Source organism: Varroa jacobsoni, unplaced genomic scaffold (genome assembly GCF_002532875.2).
Source record: "Varroa jacobsoni isolate VJ856 unplaced genomic scaffold, vjacob_1.0 scaffold_1076, whole genome shotgun sequence".
Classification (NCBI taxonomy): Eukaryota; Metazoa; Arthropoda; class Arachnida; order Mesostigmata; family Varroidae; genus Varroa; species Varroa jacobsoni.
In genome coordinates, this window is record NW_019213978.1 from 104,099 (window position 1) to 126,223 (window position 22,125).

At 40.4% G+C, this 22,125-nt stretch overlaps 1 protein-coding gene and 1 long non-coding RNA gene across 9 annotated transcripts in view; both read right to left on the reverse strand.

Moving 5' to 3' along the window:
- Positions 1 to 358: 358 nt before the first annotated feature.
- Positions 359 to 15,028, reverse strand: LOC111266377 (uncharacterized). 3 transcript variants are annotated; one of them, XM_022843825.2, is made up of 8 exons: positions 15,000 to 15,028; positions 10,930 to 11,334; positions 10,137 to 10,507; positions 9,667 to 9,816; positions 9,140 to 9,210; positions 8,118 to 8,135; positions 7,484 to 7,807; positions 359 to 6,694 (listed from the first exon to the last, which is right to left on the reverse strand). In XM_022843825.2, the coding sequence occupies exons 2-8, from the start codon at positions 11,194 to 11,196 to the stop codon at positions 5,889 to 5,891; spliced, it is 2,007 nt and encodes a 668-aa protein (XP_022699560.1). In that variant the 5' UTR covers positions 11,197 to 11,334; positions 15,000 to 15,028; the 3' UTR covers positions 359 to 5,888. The 3 variants fall into 3 exon arrangements, with proteins under 3 accessions (XP_022699560.1, XP_022699561.1, XP_022699564.1); XM_022843826.2 differs by lacking the exon at positions 15,000 to 15,028 and adding an exon at positions 14,160 to 14,220; XM_022843829.2 differs by lacking the exon at positions 15,000 to 15,028 and having other exon boundaries at positions 359 to 6,691; positions 10,930 to 11,679.
- Positions 15,029 to 18,192: 3,164 nt separating this feature from the next.
- The window catches only part of LOC111266366 (uncharacterized), a 15,115-nt gene continuing 11,182 nt past the window's right edge, over positions 18,193 to 22,125 (reverse strand). For all 6 annotated transcript variants that reach the window (XR_015313412.1, XR_015313409.1, XR_002684052.2 and 3 more), the window contains exon 3: positions 18,193 to 18,882. This is a non-coding gene — a long non-coding RNA (uncharacterized LOC111266366). The remainder of the gene's footprint in view (positions 18,883 to 22,125) is intronic.

Consider the following 22,125-nt stretch of genomic DNA (forward strand, 5'->3'; position numbering starts at 1 on the left):
CGATTTTAAGAGCGGTCAATCTTAAAAGTAAACCACCAAAACATTATCGAGGATGCCACAGCAATGACCTGGCAGCTTGCCATTATGGCAGGCCGGCCGGCTTCTGTCTCACGTGTTATTAAGATAAAGAATCTCGGCTTCTGGGCTGTCCATATTCAAGTTAATAAGTTGCTAGAAATAGACCGTATTTACGAATAGATTCATCTCATGTGTGGCTTAAACTAAGTAAATTAAGAATAAACATACACATTATTCCAAGGTCTACCTAGCACCGACATAACGCACGAGTAAGAGATTCGTCGACGATTCCATTATTTGTTGACTACTACCGTTTTCTTAGTGACAGAAAATATTGAAATTTTAGAATTTCGTTTATTTCACACATGCAGCATATATTTACATTGTACTCACGGTCCTGAATATTATACATACATTTTTCCTCCTTCAGAAGGTGGATCACGATCGCTTTCGACCTGTTATTTCGTGTTAAACCTCAATTCTGTTCTGTGTAGAGCAGTGGCCCGCTGGTATCTTTTTCTTGTATGAGTGTGTCTCTCTCACTCCTTCTCTCTCTCTCTCTCTCTCTCTCTCTCTCTCTCTCTCTCTCTGCTTTTATTTAAAATGGCATCCATATATCAATCTTCCAATGCATATAGTCAAATCTCGCTTTCTTACGCTCGCTGGTCAACTCATACAATACATATGTAAGTGTGAGCATGTTTGTGTGTGTGTGTGTGTGTGTGTGTGTGTGTGTGTGTGTGTGTGTATGTGGGGGCGTGTGTGTGTGAAGAGGTTACATAGTTGTTTAGCCTCGACAATCAGTTCACACACTAAAGCAGTTTTTGGTGCCAAAAGAATATGACATTTGCATCCAATATACATCATATAACCATTATTATTATTAGCTCCACTCGAAAACTACGAACTCCATTAAAAAACCACTGAACACTGTTTTTTTTTTTTGGTAGTAGTCCCTACTTCTATTTACTATAATAATCGTTTCACACTATTGCAGCGTCGTTGTAGAATCATTATTACTTCTCTATTGTAATTGGCTTACCAAACTTCAACGTACGAAATAATAGGTCGGCTGTATTACCAGTCACCGAGTCTGCGCTTACCAGCTACGAAGTTTGGTCGGCCTTACAACAACATAGTACAACACAATATTCGTTATTATTGTGACATACCCGTTTTGATAATCGTTTAATATTACTGTCGTTATTCTACTCTGTCAAATGTTATCATCATACACATGGTCATCAATCATAGTTATCATCTTCTAATTAAATCGTGCCAAAGATAATGTCGTGCTTTTAACGATGTCTATTTGTTGTACAGGTCGTTGCCAGATCTGATTATACCTAGCCGCACGCCTCATACACCTTGCTGAGATTCTCTGTTATCATCAGAGCGAAATGAATCTTTGTCACTTGGACAACCAGTGTGCATTCGTATATCGGTGAAGATGTTGTTTTCGGGCAGATAGTGTTTTGAGTACAACGAATTTTTGCTATAAGCCGCACAACTGTCCATCCATCAATAGCGAACAATACATGTTTCAACATTGTGTTAAGCGGCTCACATAGTCTTTGAGCACACTGTATCTTTCTTGCTTTATATTAGATCAATTCCAATTAGAACTGTAGCAAATAGAGGCAAGATATACCTACCCAGGCGGACAATGTGTTGTTACCCCGAGAAAAATTGCTGCATACTGTACGCTTGAATCAAGCCCGTATCGTCACAGAGCATACAATTCTAATTATCTTGAAACGATACACGTGTGCAGCGCTAATGATTCGTTATTATATTAGAAAGTATTAACAAGGCCATTTGTTTACTTGTGAGAGCAAAGTTGGCTGTCGTTTTATATTTTGTCGTCAAGTTGCTAGGGTCCTAATTGTTTTTCTTCTATTTGAGACCAAACAAAAGCAGTTTCGTTTCATTCTTGTCACCATCATTACTTTGCTATGATTTATTACTTATTATTGTGAGTAATGTATGTGTGTGTATCTGTTCGTAGTAATGATATTATGCACAGAAACGTTTTTCTTTCACTCCTTTCAAAAAACAACACTTACTGCTAGGATGATTCATAAGCTCGTCTGTAATTTTCTTTTCTCCTCTTGTATATACACGCATGTTATTTAGTCGTATATGTACATTCATTTCTCTTCCATTTCAAAAAAATATTCACACAAACTTATGGTTCACCCTAGATTCAGGTGGGATATGTGCAAATATAATAGGGTTGAAGAACAGAATACATTATAGATACGCTCCTTCTTTTCGAGAAGAATTATTATTGTTACTGAAAAACTCCAGCAGATATGGCAAAAAAAAAAAAAAAAAAAAAAAAAATAGAAAATCGGATGGCTGCAATCTGAGAAATCAATTTTATCCGAAATGTGACATTTTCTCGTTGTTATGGTTTATTGTTTGCTGTTGAAGTCAGACGATTGTTATTATTATTATCCAAATATTTACCCAAATGATTTCATTGAAGTGTTCAGAACAGACTGCCTAAATGTTTGATAAGCAAAAATCTGGGATAGCTCATGCGATGTTGGTCTTGGTTAGCGCCTGCCTCTGTTTTATTTTAGTTTTCAACTGCCATTACTATTATTACAATACGTTTCTCTAATGGACATTGTTTTTTTTCGTTTCCGTGGCATTTTTGGGAAATTGGCAGTGACCCAAGATAAAAATATATGCTGTATATATTTTTTCGCGATTTAGACGTTTTAGACAATAAATAAAAAATACATATTAACAGTTTATATTCGAACGCGACAATTGATCGGTCAGTAGTGATAGGATTCAGGTGCTACGAAATCATTATAGCTATTTCGATGGTATAATAATAATAATAATCATTAATCGGCGAAATCGTAATGCAACTATGAGTTTATTGCATATATCATCATAAGACAGTATAAATATTTAGCTGCAAAATGTATAATGTTTGTACAGGTATGCTACACATATAATTTAGAGGTCAGAACCAATAGACCGTGTATTGTTGTTTTCGCGGTGCTGATGGAAGATGGTTTCATGTTAGTTTTGTTGTCATTGTTAGCGCTGTTGTCGTCCGTAGTTCTTGCCATTATGGTAACCGTTGCAGTTGTTGACTATGTCGTAATGTGTATTGCTGTCTGCTTTGCACGTGTTTTCCTTGTTTCGTGTGGTCAGTACTGCTGCAGTATTTTCACAACTGTAGCATGCCTCTCTGCGTTTCACCAAACGTCAGAGTCTCTGTTTGAAATATCCCTACTCTATTCCCCAAAAACTACTCTCGCTGATCTTCGCACGTCGTCTGCTACCGTGCATGTCTTTATCAAAGTGCTTGTATAATATGTGCCTCCCCCGCCCTTTGTTATTTCACGTTCTTTGCGTTTCTAATACTAGTTGTTTATGGTATTCATGACGTGTCTTGTTGGTGTTTCGTCCTACTGTTTGTTACTGTTGTTGCTGCCATATCGAAATGTTTGGCAGAACGAATCCTACAGATTTATATGTAGTATTTAGTCATTTTCATCTGTTGTTGGCCTCTGCCACCTGGCGGGTTGCGTTTATCAACTCTAACTCTTCCCTAGTTTCTTTTTTAGTTTAGTTTCACCCTAGTTAACGTACAATAGATACATAAATTGTTTGAAGTAACATTACACACAAATGTAATACATTTTACAAGTACAATCTTCGTCATCTTTGTCTGCTTTCTCCTACCGCTCTCTGCCTCTTCTGTTCCTATCTTGCTATCACCGACAAATTTCCTCTTACCGCACGACTATCTGTTGTATGACAACGTCGGGCGCTTTTTCTGACCGGCACCCTTCGTTCTGCTACATAGGATGATCTTTCCGTCTGTTTTTCCGTCGTTTCAATAGCATTTCACCATGTAGATATATACACTGTATATGATAGTGATTCGTTTGTCTCCTCCATGTTGCCCTAACATCACCTGGCTATGTAATCGCTGCGGTATTATTTACGTTCCTTGATCTACTGGTGTTTAATGTAACTCCAGCTCGTAATTTTGTCGTGGTTACCTTCGCTGTGGATTTATTGTTGCATGTCATTTTCTTTCCGTTGCGCTGTTGTTAACCTTCACTGTTTTTTTTTTCGTTTTGCACAATTTACAGTCGAATTATTTTCATTGTTGCCGTCACATTATTGTCCATTCTTACGTCTCCAATGTAATAATTCACAGTTAATTATCATTATTAATTATTATAATCATCATTTTTCTTATAGTTACGAGATCGCGTCGTCTGGCCAGTAAAGTGTTTAACGCGACTAATAATAATAATGCTATTATTAATAATATCAATATAGTATTAATTTATATACTAGTATTATATCTTCTTTCTTTCTCTTTCGTCATCTTGAAAATCATCGTTGTTATTCTTGTGGCTGCTGCCGCTGCTGTCATGTGTGCCTTCAGCCTTCGCTCGCCAAAAATTCGTATTTTTGTCGTGTGAGACGTCATGAATAAGAGGGATGAACACATATATATATATATATATATATATATATATATATATATATCGTGGGTGATGATCAATGAACAACATGTTTAATTTGTCATGTTTTTATAGTTTCATTTTTTTGTTGCTATAACCGCCATACAACACGGTAACATTTGTCTGTCTATTATGATTATTTATCGTTGTCGTTTTTCCTTTTACCCTCCCATTTTACCCAACTGGCCACGTACCATTATCGCTTGTACCTTTACGCAACCGAAACAGCTACTGCCGCCCATTTTTTTGATGCCAAACAACCTCTATTTTTAATGCTTGCATACATTTTTACCAGCCCAGCACTCCTTCCCACCCGATATCCTGACAATATCTTCAACTAACCCATGCACTTCAATTCGTTTGCTTTGCCAAGCTAACAATATGCTGCATGCATTGTTTTTTTTTTAATATATATATATATAGGAGGGTGTTTGTTGCATTTGTGTGGTCGTTATCTTGCGTGTGTGTGTGTGTGTGCGCGCTCGCGGGATGTCTGTTTACTTCATTGGTGTTTCTTACCACATCGCATTTATCCCTCATGTTCTTCTTCATTTCCTTGTGTAACGTAACACATTAGTAATAGTCATCATCATCAATAATAATCTTTTAGGTCATAATAATAATCCATTATAGTTATAATAATAATATAATAACTAGGCTCCGTTTACGCTCGCATACACACACAAACACTAGTTTTTTAGCTTTTTTAGGTCCTGCTTCCATTTTCTCTTGCCCTACCCTCCCCCTTCCCCCTCTCGCGCACAAACACACGAAGTGTATTAATTTGTTGTGATCGCCATGTGTTTCTGTCTTTAGCTAAAAAGAAAGATCTCTGCGGGACGCTAAAAACGAATCAATGTCTTTGACCATAGTGTGCTCGTCACTCAAATGGCCGCTAACCATTGAATTGGCGTCTTCGATCTGGGCGGACCCCAATACGAATCTCGCCTTCATTCTTTCCTTATCGTCACGTTCATGTTAAATGGGTCAGATTAACGTCATCCTGTGTTTGTATGTGTGTACGTGTGCGTGTTAAATGTAGATCTATAGATTCACGCTCTTCATTCTCTTCATCCGTTGTATCTTCTGCTCTTCCTATCCTTCTCTTCGTCGCAATCTGCTCCTAACATTGTTTTCTGCGTCAGCCGTTATTATCCCGATTAACGATAGTGTTCTCGTTGATACGATACGTCTTCGCTCGCGTCCGGCTTGCACCTTGCTTTCAGCGTCAACATCTTCCTCTTTTCCCTCTCCCTCTCTTGCTCTGTGCCCATTTATGTGTGCTGCTTTTCAAGGGTCACTCCATATTTGTTGTCACGCAATGCGTTTTCCATTTGTCCTGTTGTCCTAAGTCGCCTCCTCTTAAGTTTCTTGTAACGAATACAAGTGGCTACTCGCTAACGAGCGGACGTTTGCAGCCGCGTCGTATGGTCCTACACCAACACCAACTCCGCCGCCACCTCCGGCCAGATGTGCTGCCTGAACCGCCTGTACGGCCTGCATCGATGCCAAGCTATTGGCTGGACTGGCTAGATCCATTGGTGACGAGAACATCGAAACGGGCGCACCTCCGCTAACAGACGTTTGAGTCGGGTGAACACCTGCGGCCGAGGTTGGTGCAGCCGTGGGCTGGAACACCTGCGCGGGTAACTGCAGATGCGCCATGTGCGCTGGATTAGGCTGGGGGGCGAGCTGGCCCGGGGCTAGCTGTTGCCCCAACTGTTGCTGCGGCTGTCCGGCGTGCGTTCCGCCATGCTGCTGAATGCCATAACCGGTGTTCACCACGCCCCCTGGCCCGGAAGGCATCGTCCCTGGCGGTGCCTGGACGTTGTACGGCGACGGAGCGCTGCCAGGGGCGCCTGCAACGGTGAGGTTGTCCTTGTGTGGAGTAGACGCTGTTGTGGCGCCTGGCGGGAAGGCCAATGGACTCCAGTTCCAACTCGGTGCAGTGTTTTCGGCGGGTGAACGAAACTGAGTCGCTGCGTTCGGGGTCGCTGCTGCCCAGTGTTTTGAAGGATCATAGCCGTATGGCGTATAGCCGTTGTAATAGGGTATTGGTGCTGCGCCCCATAACGGAGCGGCCGTAGCAGCAGGCCATTGTGGATGTTGTGGCCAGAGCGTGTGGCCGAGCTGTGGGGCAAGGCCGGCTGCTGCAAAACCAGCTGCTGCTGAAAGCGAAACGAGACGAAAACAAGAACATATTGACATCGCTGTTAAATAAGGCGATAATTCATATAAGCTTCGTCGTTTCGCAGGAGGCTTTATTATTTAAAAAGGGAATTTTTAATAACAATATAAGATATTATAATGCTCAAATCATAGAACATGTACATGAGTGTCTATTACACGAAGCGATCTGTCGTCAAAGGTGGATGCCGCCTAACCTCACGAGTTTAGTGAGCAAAATACATTTAACACTGTAATACCACAGGTACCACTTGATGATCTGGCTGGATATTCGCGCAAAAAAATCTTTCATCAAATCTCAAATTTCAAATCTGTGAAGAAACTGACTGTAAGATTTATACAATCGAACGTCGAAAATAATTGACCTTTCGGTTTCTTTAAAACTATTTTCTCAAAAAATGGAACTCGAATTAATACAATACGCAGTATTTTTTTTCCTAGAAGAAACTGGACACTCAATTCAATAAAACCCTTAAAAATGTTTTCATTCAACTATATGCTTTGAGCATCTTATTATACATTGAATCAATTTCAACAGAACAATGCCAATAAATATGGAAATTACTGGTGACTATGCATATAAAACACTGCAAAGAACTGTTGTTTACTCTTGTGCAAACGAAGCAAGCAACAAGAGTGTCTACCAGTCAATAAAAAGAACAGCCTCCATTTTCCTGCGTCTTTTGCACTTTTTACCTTCCACATAATCAAGTTTCTAGGTTATGGAAAAGCGTATTTGAAACATCGTGTATGTGTGACATGCCGCTTACCAGAATTAAAATTATCATAGGTAGGGGGTTTGGCCTCTGGCGTTGCAGGTACTCCAGTCGTTGTCTGAGGTGACGGGGTCCATGTGGCACCGTTGGCAGGAGATCCGGAAGCGCCCGCTGGCGCAGGGGGCGGGGCATTTGTGTTCGTGTTTGTGGGGGTTGCAGCCGCTCCACTGTCGGCGCTTTTCGAAGATCGTTTTTTTCTGGTGGGTTTTGAAGGAGGTGCCGCAGGGGCAGGGGTGGGTGCGGCACTGCCGGTATTCGTGCCGCCTCCTGCAGGAGTGTCTGTTGAACGTCGCTTTGTTGGCGATCGACTAATTTTGGCTGTAATAGTACACAGTATAAAGTGCAATTAATTGAATATGGACTTAAAGTGATCTTAGAGTACCAGCTGAATTGCAATATAATCAGGGAATGGTAGAGAGGGATATGTACTTTCAACGAACTGACGATGACTTTTTTATTAATCGGTTGCACAATTACTTTTGACAGCAGGGGCCAGCAATCATCTACAAAAGGTGGGTTTGCAATTCTTTGCTGGAAACTTGTAAAATTTAAATTTATAAAAAATTAGCAAAAGATTTCTACATAGAAAATCTATAAAGTATTTTGGAAAAATCGATCGAATACTTACCAGAACGAGTAATTTTTGCTGAAACAGAAGAACATTGATATTAGACACATTGAGATGGCATGATAATGCTATCAGCGGCGTCCAGTTTAATAGAATGTTTACTAATTTCATATGAATAAAAAAAGGCTTCAGTGTATAAGCATACAAATGACCACCTTTAGGTAACACATTTTATCGACATAGTTTATCACCCGGTAAACCTGAACTAATATAACAACAACAACAAATATAACAATTCCTATTTTCACTTTACCTTGTCATATTATACACAAGCAACGCGAGAAGCTTCGTTTGCAATAAAGCAATAGATTTCTAACTAACTAAACATTTCTGACAATAAATTTCAGGTTTCTTACGGTAGATCTCACTAACACATAGAGAATGTCACTGGCAGACCCTGGCTGTGTATAGCAAAAAGTTTAATACTGCTAACATTAATATATCGAACACTACATCTTTGATACATAGCTGTATACACTGTTCAAATCGAATTTCGGGCACAGATAAATTAAATGAGAAGATTCAACAGTGCACAGGTCCCGGAAAACTCTGTGGAAGAAGCAGAAGATCTAGCTTCCGACTAAGCATTGCGCAAATAAACTGCTGAACTGAAATAAACGACTTAATCGCATGCTTTCATAAAATTAGCACTCTCGAAGTTGGATAAACGGAAACGTGAAAGTGACACATTATCATGGCTTTGTAGACTATACTCCAGTATCACCATAAACTGTCAGTTAAATAGTTCAGGGCTAGTTCCTGATACGTACATAATTCAAGTACTCACAATGAACCAGGCAGATGGTAAGCAACACTTCTTTTATGCAACCCGAATTACAAAACTTTTGAACAAAAGATGACCAGTGGCCAGTCATACAGTTTCAGCGTGAGCCCCAGATCTCCCACAAATGAAGGTTATGTTACACGTATAATTTATTAGCTGCACAGCAAATTAACGACCATCCAGCACTAAGGATGAGATAAATATTGAATACCAAATGTTGAGCATAAACTCGACTAACCTGCTGTGATACGTTGCGCCTCTTCAGCTGCTTCTCGAAGTAAATCCTCCGAGACGGACCAGCCTACCAACCTAATGAAGTACGACGAAAAACACGAAGTGCATGAACGATGTTAGATAAATCTGATACAGTGAATCAACTGTAAAGAAATACTCTCTAATCTACAGACAAAAGTTATGTTTTTTTGGAACTGACATATTAGCAATATACGGTATATTCTTAAAAGATATAATCGTCAAAAGCATTGCACATGAACAATCACTACATGCTGCAGCCAGCCTAATCGACTATTTCGTCGAAAAAATTTCGCTGAGAGAAGATGAATGCATTACCATGGCATCCTCTAAGTAATGTTTCTCTCTTAGTATGTCATTTCAAAGAGCCAAGCCGTCTAGAATTTTAAGATATGACTTACTTTTTCCAACGTCACTTAAAGCTATTCTTGTTATCAACGTTTGTAACCTAAAAATATACGCAGTAATAATGACAATAATAATAATAATAATAATAATAATAGGATTACTTACTGAAGTAGACCAGCTCCGTTAAGTTGATGCATTGCGAGCTTATGCCAGCCCTGGTTTGCCTCAGGGCTTGCCGGACTCGGATGTGCGATGCCTTCGACACGCATGCCGCCGGCAGACTCCAAACGTGAGACAGCTGTTTGTGCACGTTCCCTATACATGTCGCCCCAGAATGAATACAATATGTAGTACACTTCTCGCTAAGTAATCACATGGCAGCTTTTTACTTTCGTCTTTTTTAAATGTATGCTACATTTGTAATCCACCTGGTGTGCAAACCAATAAATGCACATATAGGATCCGCCAGTAAACAGTGATTTCTGGCAACCTGATAAACAAGCTGACGAACATAGAATCCACGAATATTTCTTTTGAGTAAGTTGCATTTAAAAACATGAAAATACAGCGGATAACCCATGATGAAACACATTTCAGCGAAAACTGTGCCAAACTTAGTATGCGTCGATACTCACGTGGCGTATTTCCCGATGCCAACAACAAGTTCGGGGCGAAGCAAGGCAAGAACATCCCGCAGCGATTCGTCGCAGACCTCGTGAAGTTTCTTTTTGCCTTCACCTCGCAACTGGTCCGGGGTGATATTCCGTCCGTTCTCCATCATAAAGCTTAGTGGACAAAAGTTGTGCACATAACATGATTGAAGAAACCGGCTGGCATCACCGCCACACAGTTCCTTCATTAGACCCCAGAAACGCTTACCCGACACCTCCGTCTTCGAGCACTGCAAGCCATCGACGGGCCGCTTCGGATGTTCAGGATAGGGTTTGTGTACTTCACCACGTATGCATAACCAGTCGCGAACCGGAACCGTGTCACCAAATGGTACCTATAACGTGGAAACAAGTGTGAAAAATTAAACGACATTTTGTTATATAAGACGGTAAAAGGTATAGAAGACGAAGAGTAGTAACTAGTCAGGAACCTATATGCTTCATATTCGTCTACATTTAAGTAGAATAAAGCTCTATATAATAATTTACGTTGGGCTTCTATGATTACTAAGCTCGTAAGCTTACTGAAAATTATATTTTAAATGAAAAATGAAAACACATTCCAGAATTATATTTTGCGAACAGTTTTCTACCCCTGTACTAGAACCTAGACGTAATCATGCAAACGCCAATTCATACACTACGTTTTAAAATCGACTTTAACTAGCTAGTGTGGACGAAACAGAATACTATATTCCAAACCCTACAATATTCATTCATAAAAGAGCCATGATACTTGAACTGCAAATATACATACCCCGTTTTGTGACATGCCGTGCGGGCCAGGATTCATTCCAAGAAAAACAACTTTTGGTCGGCCCCTTGATAAACACGCTCGCACGAAGTACTCATGCGTCTGGCGGGCATATTCCAATGGGTTATAGACTACACGGACCCGTTCATCGTAGTGTATCGCTCCTAGCTTTGTGGCCATGTCATTTTCTAGAGCGAGAAATTTTGCCATCAGTGTTCCCGGGCCATCCTCCGACTCCCCTGGCTCCAACGGTCCTCCGCCGCCATCCATCTCGGCGACGCTACAGCGCGGCTATACCGGCCGTGCGGGGGGACACCTCGGAAGCCCAACGATGGTGGAAGACCGCTTACTACCCAGACGGTAAAATGGCCGCTAAACGCCGCCAAATACTGTGGAAGACACGCACTCCTGTAAATTATCAAACAAAAAAAAACAATATTGATATATTGGCGCCATGGACTTTTAAATATTTCACACAGTCAACGTCCTCAGTAATATGGGAAACATAATCATAAACATGCTGGGTGATAACGTACCATTTTAAATTAACGTATTTAACATCTGTTCTATTTCGGTTACTTACATAGCAAATAAAGTTTCACACTAAATGTAAGTGATAATAAAATAAAAATTTAGAAAAAAATAAAATAAACATGATACTACTCTAAAAATGAGCAAAGGTTACGAAGTTGAGAGAAATAGATTCACAAAGAACATTAGCAAGAATAAATGTTTCGTGGTTGAACGCTATATATTTTGAGAAGTACTATAAAATACAAGTTAAAACGCTCATGCTAATTATAGAAAGTAGAGCAAATTTACTAGAAATCACTTGCAAGATAAGAATTTTAAAAAATTGGTCGTTAAAAAATTGAAACAATTATATCTATTGTAAGGTTTTAACATTTAATCCTTGAATCTCTCGGGCTAAGGGTCCCCAAATTATATCGTGATTAAGGACAGAGCTGTCAAATTTTTCCGTCCTTTCGACAAGCAGAAGTATACTACATAGTAGAGACTTCACAATCTCTCGGTCCAGCTTCCAAAGTGTATAAAATTGTCACCCGCACCGTAAAACAGAAGCACCAAAACGAAATAACTCAAACTCACTTTTAAGACCGCAATGCGCGAATGTCAATAACTTTCATTTGTAGCTTACGGATTTTTCAGTAGTTTCAACTTGGTGAGCACGGCCGTCTATATTTGCCCAAGCTGTGATTGCTGTTGGGAGAAACAATCTATCAATATTAATGCTTTCTATGCGCGGGAGAATGTATGTTCTAACTTCTTAACCCTTATGAGTTGAATCACCGCATCATTATAGTGTCTGACCGATATCCCTTTAATTTCGTAGTTCGTTTGAATGCAGACAGCCTTTCAAATAGTAATAAGTATGCGTAGATTAATATGACTACTTGGTTTCAATTTTGTCATTTTATGTTCGCTTTTTAATTTTAACTCGACTCGGCTTTGACAAAAATGTCGTTTTTGTCAAAAATCAAGTTCAATTACCACACTTTTTTTTTACTTCGGGACCATGTTGTTAATTGAATAATTATCTGCAGGTTTAAACATAGATAAATGTATTTTTGTCATAATCTAGAAACAATATTGGAATAATAAATTTAATGTAGCTTGCAACAGCAAAAGAGCGAATATATGAACGTTGGCATAAAAGACTGGATTAGAGATCTTTAGCGGTGACACGAAAAACTCACAGGAATAATCCCAACGTATTGATTAACAAAAATGTATCTATTTAGCATAAACAGCAACTGTTTACATCCGATCAATTGCCATTTCGTCACCATGCGAATTCGATCTAGCAACAAATTACATAAATGCGCCATATAAAACGATTACAAGCAAGTCCCGCTTCTAACATTAGAACATGGGCTCCAATTCAGCAGCTGGTTCAAAGGCGTCAACAAGGACTGCGAAGAATTTCAAGGTACAGATACTTCAAAATTCCGCCAATGACGTAGCTGATTATTGCGCGACATCGTAAAGTTGTGCTATATTAGCAATTCGCAATAAGCGTTCCGTACGTACGTAGAGCAGCATAGGCCATTCACCCCTTAATACAATATTTAAATTATGTGCTGTTCGAACGACGCAACCGGCGCAAATCGCGACACCTAACTGCGTTATCAGACCGACACTAAAGACTAACTACAGTTGCAGTAACCACACGAAGTTCCAGTAGTAGCTATAATGGTTTTCGAATCAAACAAAAATTTAACTAGATAAATCATCTCTTATGCATGAAACCTCATCGCCCTCGACGACGACGACGACGAGAACGGCGAATATGCTCAAAACAAACCCCTTTTCCGACCCCCCACCCCCTAAGAGCCCCTCATAGACTCTTACACTTCTCACATTATAACTTGGTCCCCCTGGGCCGCCGGTGGGTTCATGAAGCCGCAAAAGACGGCTGATGGCGCTCATCAGAGCTGTGGCATCATAAGTACTGCTAATGCTGTTGCTGCTGATGGCGGCCCCGTAACGTTTGCTTGCTTATGTTAGCGAGCGGTGCACCCGACCGCTCGTCGACAACAGCACCATCATTGGTTCGGTGGCAGTCGCGGCAGCCGCAGCAGCGGAGGCAGCGGTTGCGACACGGCAGCCACCTCCGTAATTAAAGCAGCGTAGCATCACCGTCATCGCATCGAATCGGCGGGCCGGCTGACTCGCTACCAGTTCCAGCGATACGGACATAGGCGAAAGACACCGCCATCGCCAATAACAACGAGGACGACAACAACATCATTACCATTAGCAGGAGCAGAAGCAGACTCAGTAACAGCGACACAAACAGCAGTAGTACGCGGGCGCCGTCGGCGAAAATGACGACGACAGCGACAAATAAAGCACACGACAGCGAAACCCAAGTTGGGGGGATAAATCGGTAGACCGCACTTTGGCGGCGATATTAGCAGTAACACACAGAGAGGCAGGCGGTCGAACGAATACTGGCGGCCCGCCACCGGAATCGTACTGTTGTATGAACACCACCGAGACGATGAGTTGACGATGGACATGATTCGGAAATGGCCAGAAGCAGATGGGAAACGAAGGCAGGGGGTAGGATGAAGTCGAACCGGCACTAGCTTTGCACATTGACCAATGAAGACCAACAGCACTCACAATAATCAATAACAAGAATAAGGTGCACAAAAATCTGTCCCTGCTCACACATATTCGAAAAACAGTATCACTGTGCTACAAACTGGGATCGGTGCGGGAAGTACAAGCGGTCAAAGGCTGCCTAACTGCCACCAGAGCTGGCCCCCCGAACCGAACAAGAGGCGCCGATCGTGATGGAAGTAAAGTAGTGAAACGGGACGCAAACACTTCATATCGCAAGGAGATTTGTTTTGCTGTAATAAGAGCTTATTCACACATGCACGCATATACAGACACACCATCAAACCGAACGCCAGCGTTCGCTGAGAGTTTAGGTACTGTAGGGTCCGTGCCTACGACTCGGATCTCGTGCGAGACAAGACATATTTCTACGTGTAGGTCGGGCGATAGGTTTCACGATCACATTCACATTCTATTCACCCCTTACACCGCACACAATCGTTACCACCAGTGATTCCGTGACTAACTAGTGCCAATATAGTTATAGGGTATAGAGCAAAAGTATTAGCGGGAATTTCGGCAGAGCCCGCTCCGCTGCGACCTAGCTGCTGAATGGCGGTTCGCACTAGTGATACACGCTTGACTGCGCCGGGAGTGCGGGAGTCGCTTATCCTGGGTATTTTTGGATAGGCCGTATTCTGGGCAACGTTTTAGGCCACTAGATGGCCTGGCCACTATGCGGCGACGCGACAAAGACGACCACAAACCAAATGTCACATGAGGGCCAAAACACATCATTCAATGAAACGGTCACTGGTCGAGTCGGTGAGGCCATACTTGCTGACAGCAGAGGGAATCGAATGGGGCTCGTCCGTATGCTGTGGGGGGGTCCCCAGTGGTCTCAGGGGTCACTCCACGATGTAAACTGTGTTCTACGTGCAGCAATTAATAAGAATTTTCCAAGAGTATCAGCTGTTGCTTACCAAGAGGGACAATGTAGTGTGTGTTTGTTGTGGAGAATGATGATGATTTACTCAGAGATGATTCTGCTTAGTGACTATCGCCCGCCGCTGTGAGAGCGCGGCCATAATGCATTCATCCGATGCGTTCGTCTTCGAAGGGCGAGTGAGTACCGTGCTCCTGGCTGACGAATCTATGTTTGGTCGGAGCTTTACTGTTCTTTATGTGTTTTCTCTTCCTCTCTCTGTGTGTCTCGCTAGCTGTCTATAGAAGCCGCGGGGACGACCGTCTACGGGAGGCGAACCCAAACACAAATATGCCGACAACCCGATGTGGCGCCTGGCGGACCCACACTTAAACTGCCAAGGCAAAAACGTTCGCTAGAAATAATGCGACCGGAAAAATCGAAAAGCTTGCATTTTATGATCTAATTTGATGCATGATAATGTCACGGTGTACCGTTTCGTATATAGCGAATTTTTAAAAATATTGAGGTCGAATAGCTTTAGTGGTTACAAATAAATGAATAAAGCTACTATGTTTTTTACGCCAAAAGGGGCGCCATTGTTATGAATCAACATGGCGTCATGCATAATAAGGCGAACGTGGTGGCATCTCGAGAACAGATGAGAGTTCGTTATGGGTACACATAAGCAATGTTAAGCAACTATCTGTTTGGTCCATTACTCGATAGGCTATTAGGAAGAAGCTATGGAGGATTTCGGAGAGTTGATCAGCTAATGACACCGCTGAACATTGCCTTTTCAGCTGAGTAAATTCGATGCACTGCCCGACGCCTAAGCTAGAGCCCTGACCTAATTGTGGGTATTCAATACTTATTTAGCCCACTATGATGTAAAGCGACATTGATATTAAGGAGCACGCTCCATGTAATAAACTGTATAATCAAACCATCGAATTAATGGGAGAAAAATAGACAGACTAAAAAAAGAGTTTACAGTCGATAAATTAATTAAGAACATTCTTCTGTACTGGCTTTTGTAGCTTGTTCAATGGAATTTTGTTAGCGGGTTTTTTGCTCAGAGACTTCGACGAATGAATGCATTTTTATTTACGTGTACGTCTTATAGAGAAGACAGTGAGCGGGCTTCGCTTTAATAGTATAAACAAGTCGTTCTAGCTCACTATTCTGTATCGCGCTCTTCGTGAACTAAGTTTTCCGATGATTATGCGTGACTTACCTATTAATTATAACTTATACTTCGAGCAACGGGGTACCCTTGTCGGAAATGTTTTAGCAAGGCCTTCGCAGAGTCGCGAAAGATTGCAGCGACTCTGAAGACAAAGGTAGACTCCGTTGGCCGTTCACCTGCCGGTAAGCTAATCATTGCCGTTTTGAAAGAACACATACGTTTGTATGAAATTGGCGTGCACTTATATATGTATATATATAGCAAGGCGCAGGCAGAACATCTGGCAGAGAAATCGAATTCGGCTCAAACGACACGTTCCTTTTGTTTTTCATTTGATGGCGCTGTATGACGGTCTAACTTGTGTCGCGCGGCTAGATGAGAGATCGCCACATCCGTCGCCGCCTTCTCTGGCTCGAGCATCCTGCACAGCCGCTCATTTGGTTTTGACGATTTCCAAATATGTTAGCCGGGCAAAAGGCAAAACAAAGTCGTTAGCTCGACAACAAATAACGGAATGCTGAAGACACTGAGCATCGAAAAAAGCACTGTGGTGTAATAACTAATTGTTTCATACTAGAACCAAGTGCTTTTGATGCCTAGCGTTTTCGAGTTGCTATGCAAACCGCTCTTAGTAAAACGTCTACGAATGGTTATTGTATGATACAGTTACAAACGACCTAGCAAGGTCATTGACGTAAAGTCTCAAATGCATTACGGAAATATAGTTACCGACAAAAACTGTTCATCAGGGTTTTGTGTGAGTTATCTAGCGAGCTGTCTGAGATATATAGGAATGTAAATTTTGTTATATAAGAATAATGGCGGTTTTGAATGAAGAAAGTAACTAAAGACGCGGCATTTCACTCGACTTTCGCAAAAATTTACTCAGCATATATTAGCCAACACTCTCTGCAAGATTGTTCTATCTCTCAACTATTTATTTATTTATTCATTCCGCTAGCTAAAATTCTCTAGTTCTAAAAACTCTCTACACTGTCAAATGTACTGCTACGACTTGAATTTACCAGTGACTAGGATAGGTAACGATGCGTGAAACTGAAGTTTAAAAATATGGTGGGCCTGTTGCAATGGCGCTTTGATGATTTTCACTATGTGAAATTTGGCGTTGTCATGGAGAAAGGTGTGTTCGCCTTGTCTATGGGGTCTTTCAGGCAATCTGATATTCTTGATATACCTAATATAAATTCTTGTCGATCATCGTATTCTTCTCAAGTATCGACCACTGTATGGGACCTGTACAGTCAGTCCCACCAAACATACATCGTGAGCTTTTTTTTTTTTTTACAGATTTAACTCTAGAGTTAGCTGTACTCACCCCTTAATTTCTCTACTCCCCAAGGACATAGCGGCGCTACTGCTCGTCATCTGTATGAAACCTATTGTTGTGCTTGTCTTACTTGGTGACAGGCGAGATGATGAGAGACAATGAAAAGCTATGTTTTTTCATGCACTTTGTCTAACTTATGGTACACTTAAATTTTTAATTTTAATAAAATTTCGTACATGTAAGATCCCTGATAATAATCGAGCCTCTTCAATACATGCTGTTCGTGATTTTACAGGTTGTCAGATGCATTTTTCAGATCCAAGATCTTACCTTTGAACTTGGCAACTGATTCGAGCGTGGGTTCCTCGAAGTGCTTCGCTAGCTTTTTGACTTTGGTAAAAGGTAAAATGTAGCAGATGTCGAAAGTGCACTTTCTGTCACAAATCTCCATCATTTTAATCTGAACTCCGGATAAAGTTCTATTCGGCACGCCACAAAATTACAACGGTCTGATATAAAAAAGAGCACCTGAAAAACCGCCATAACTTTCCGACTAGCCCAATATACACTTAAGAATAATTTACAAATGTTGACTATTATCGGATGATAATAAAACAGGCTACGGAAAACTAGATACAAACTTTTTCTATATTTTCATGAATTACTATATTCCGTTATATTAGGCGTTCTTAGAGTTAAACGAATTTTTGGCTTCAGTGCGTTGACCTTAAACCTTTCTGTTGCATAGTCATTGTTATATTAAAAGGCAAAATCTCATTCGAGTTTTAGCAATATATTATGATCACGAAAACGGTTTTATACACATCATTTTATACGATTTTTCCTCATCTGGAAACTGATTGACTTGTTTAATTTCTTCAGATAACGTTCAGCTCAGATGCTAAGTGACTCCTCTACTCAGTTTTTAACGTTCTTTCCATTGTCAAACATCAGTTATTAACTTTATTCGCCAGTGATCAGAACAGACGGCAAGCCGTAGACGTGAATTTCCAAGAATAATATAGGCGCCAAGGAAGCTCTTACTTGACTCTCTACAAAACGCTTCTCACAACCTTTGCCTCGTGCAAACAGGCGTTGTGGTGTAGCAGAATGACTTCGCCTCGGTTATCGGGTCTTCCCTGTTAGTATAGCCTTGTTCAAACGATGCGACTAAACCATAAAAATATTTGGGCGTTAATGGATTTCGTTCGTTCTTTGTTCTAGCAAATTCGATTCACAGAGTTGGTGCTTCATACTGGGTAGTATAACTAATCTTATAATAAAGCATATATTCTGGAATCAATGCTAAAGCACATTTTATGCACCGCATGTCTTAACAAATATTCATCATAAGATATATATTTATGTTAAGAAGCAAACAGTGAACATCAGTGTGTCTGTTTGGTGGTGGGGTCCTTTTCGGCCTTCCGTATCAGATCCTTTGGTATTGGCTAGCTGACCAACCTGGACAAATAAAACACACGAAACAAACGAAACTGAATCTGTGCCAAATATAATAAAGAATATTTTATTAAGGTATTAAGAATGGCGTTTTTTGGAATAAATTGTATATTTGCGCACTACTATGGTGGGCTACAATCAGTGACTGCTTGATTATATTGAAATAATAATAATAAATAGATATATACTATCTACATAATACTTTCATATCACAATTACGATAGCATCCACCAAAGCACATAGTATCATTGAAGATGAGCAATAGCTAAAAACTAAGTGTACGATAGAATTAAATAAAAGTTTTTGTTTAGAATTGCAGCAACTATCAGATATCAATTATATTGTCGAGCAGTTTGTCAAGAACTTCGCAATATATTATTCGGTTTACTATCCTAAAATGTTATCTTTTCATTAATTGCAAATTTAATTTTTGGAAATTCCTAAAGTAATACGAATCGATGAAAAGTTTTCGTACTATAATTCGTCGAAATCGTGGCAAGCGTATGTTTATTGTCCCGCCATGGTTTCGGCTAATCGTCATAAAATAGCGGTCAAGTTCTTCCCTAAACACAATATGATTTTACATTAAGGGTTACGATTTCTGATACTTCTGCGCAAATCCTGCGATTGGTTCGTATCCTTTGTATAAGAGAGTCACAAAATCTGCATCGACGCGATAATTGGCGTCTCTATGAACTGATCATTATTCTTTGCTGTCGGGGAAAGCGCCAGCTGTGAGCTGGCTGGCATGCTGACATTCTAGCCGCATCATTTAACGACCACTGAAATGTTTCGCGTTTGATGTTTCGTACTGAGGTCTTCTCTCAGTCTCAGCTCTGTGTTAAAGCAATGTTTAAGTAAGCAATTAAGCGTTGCTTTAGAGAACTGGCCACTCCGAACACGAAATGTAGCATGTCTACGTCCGGCTTCATACCTAGACCGCTTTGCACGTTTGTACGTTTAATAAACACGTTATCATTGCACTAGTACGGGTCAAACTATGATTACGACCCCGTTTCTGAAGATTTAACCGCTGAGCCAGCCCAAGTCAGGGAGTACTGGCAGTTACAGGTTTTTCACTTGCATGTCAGCTTTCTTGTTTTGAAAGCATCAAGAAGTCTTCGAAAGTTTTGATTTTCTACGTCGGATACTGTATTAGTGACACATTGCTTCTGATGGCTGATTCTTATCAGCATTGAATCAAGTGTGTCTACGCCTGCTTTTGAATGTAGATCATGTTAGATCTGCCTAAACTTAGCACACAAACCCGTTCCCGCGGGTTCACGGGAATAAAAAGCTTTGAGCCTCTTGAGATACGCGAATCGGTATCCCCGTGATAGAGTAGTAGGGAACGTGTTTTATCAGCTAAACTAGAGCAAAGTGATGGTCTAGGTTTAAATCCCAAGGTATACATTTTTAGCATTAGGAGCCAGCCGTCTGAGCTAATGCCCATAACTTACAACGACGTAAAGCACGCATAACAGACTTATACATCGGAAAGGGCCCTTCGTGGTAGTTAAAGAAATGAGCAAGAGAATCAGCCCATAGTTATTTTTTTACTTCAGTTCTTCAGGGAAATATACTTCCACTTGCTGTAGTTGATAGGAATAGTTGTCATGATCTTGTTTACCTGGATAATCAGAAACAAATGCATGTACGATAAACTATACTTGGAGTGGCATTCATTTATACCAACGTCGCATATGTTAATAATGGATCCAGAACGAAATAAATAGGAACTATATTGTAAACTTTTTGACACTTTTTTTCACCTCACCTCGACTGTACCCCTGTCATCTTTTTGATTTTGGTCCATAAATTTTAACGGGCAATAATAGGACGCGTAACATGACTGAAAAAAAAAACGCGCGGTGTAACTATCTTTCATACCACGGAGCTTCTTCATTAGGCCCTTAAAACGTCTGCTTGATTGTTCTGCCCGCTTGCATTGTTAACCATGAGCCAGTCACTTCGGATGGTCCGGGCCGAGTTTTTCTATTTGATCACGAATCCAGAGCTAATTGTGAACATGCTTCATGTTACCAAACGACACCTGTTTTTTGGGTGAGAATAACTAATAGCCGTCTAAGAAGGTAAATAACAATTTTTCAAGCAGAATACTTGCATAGAATGTAATAATACTCTTTATTAAAGAGGTGGAAGCTGGTTTTTATTGTAGACACAGGCGCTACTTAATCCATGTGAAAAGGACTGTATGTAGTGAGTTCATTCACCTCTAATTAACTTTCTTTTCTATCGTCATCTCCATGCATTTACCGGCTCTCGCGTGCGCAGTTTCACTGAGTCACAACTCTTTCCTGCTGGTTTTTACCTGCTATCTTTGTCATAATAATAATAATTATTATTAATTTTTTTCAATAATAAGAAGTACAGCCAGTCACTGTTCTAATAAAGTTAGATAAAAACATAAAGAAAGCATCTATTTTGACAACGTAATGATGTTGCTAGACATTTTTCGAGGCACTGTATAAGAAGGTTTGTTTTATTGTATACATTAGGGTAATTTTAGGCTAAGAGCAATTTTTCCAGCTATAGAGCGTCTTTTTTACATGTAATTCTTATTCTACATGAATAAGGATGAAAAACGTACGCAGTTGCAAAAATCGTCTACAAGATGTTAGGAAATAATTTTTTCCACTCTAGTTGATGCCGCATGCTTCCAAAGTCAGCTCCTCACAACAAAGATAAGTATCAATACTGATGACTGAAAAGTTTTCTCAAAATGCTAGATCATTAGAACTCGCCTTTGCTTAATGATTATACTAAATCAACCGTTGTTAGGAGACATGAAACGGCATACAAGTTTTTATAGTTTTTCTTTTGTTGGAAAAACTTGAATTAATGATCGAGCTCCAATGTCTAAATTGACCACTAAGATTCACTGCCAGGTGTCTTATGTTTAACACATGGCGTCGCAAATATATTTTGATTTTTAAAGGATTCAATAGGTTATATATAATTTATAATCTCAAGGCTGACCCATGTCTCATGCAGACTCCAGTTTGTATCTCTGGTAAAAAAAATCTTTTTTTTTCGGCCGATTCTTGACCTAAAGTAGCTCACAATTTCGGGCTCATTTCTGCTCAAGCCTCAATCGTCATTATGGAAGCCGTAAGGCGAGCACTCGTGCTCGTTGCGACGCTTAACTGAGAACTGGATAAACTGATACCAACTCTCTATCACATCTTGACAGATTTATAAATTAGGTACCGTAAAAACTTGTTC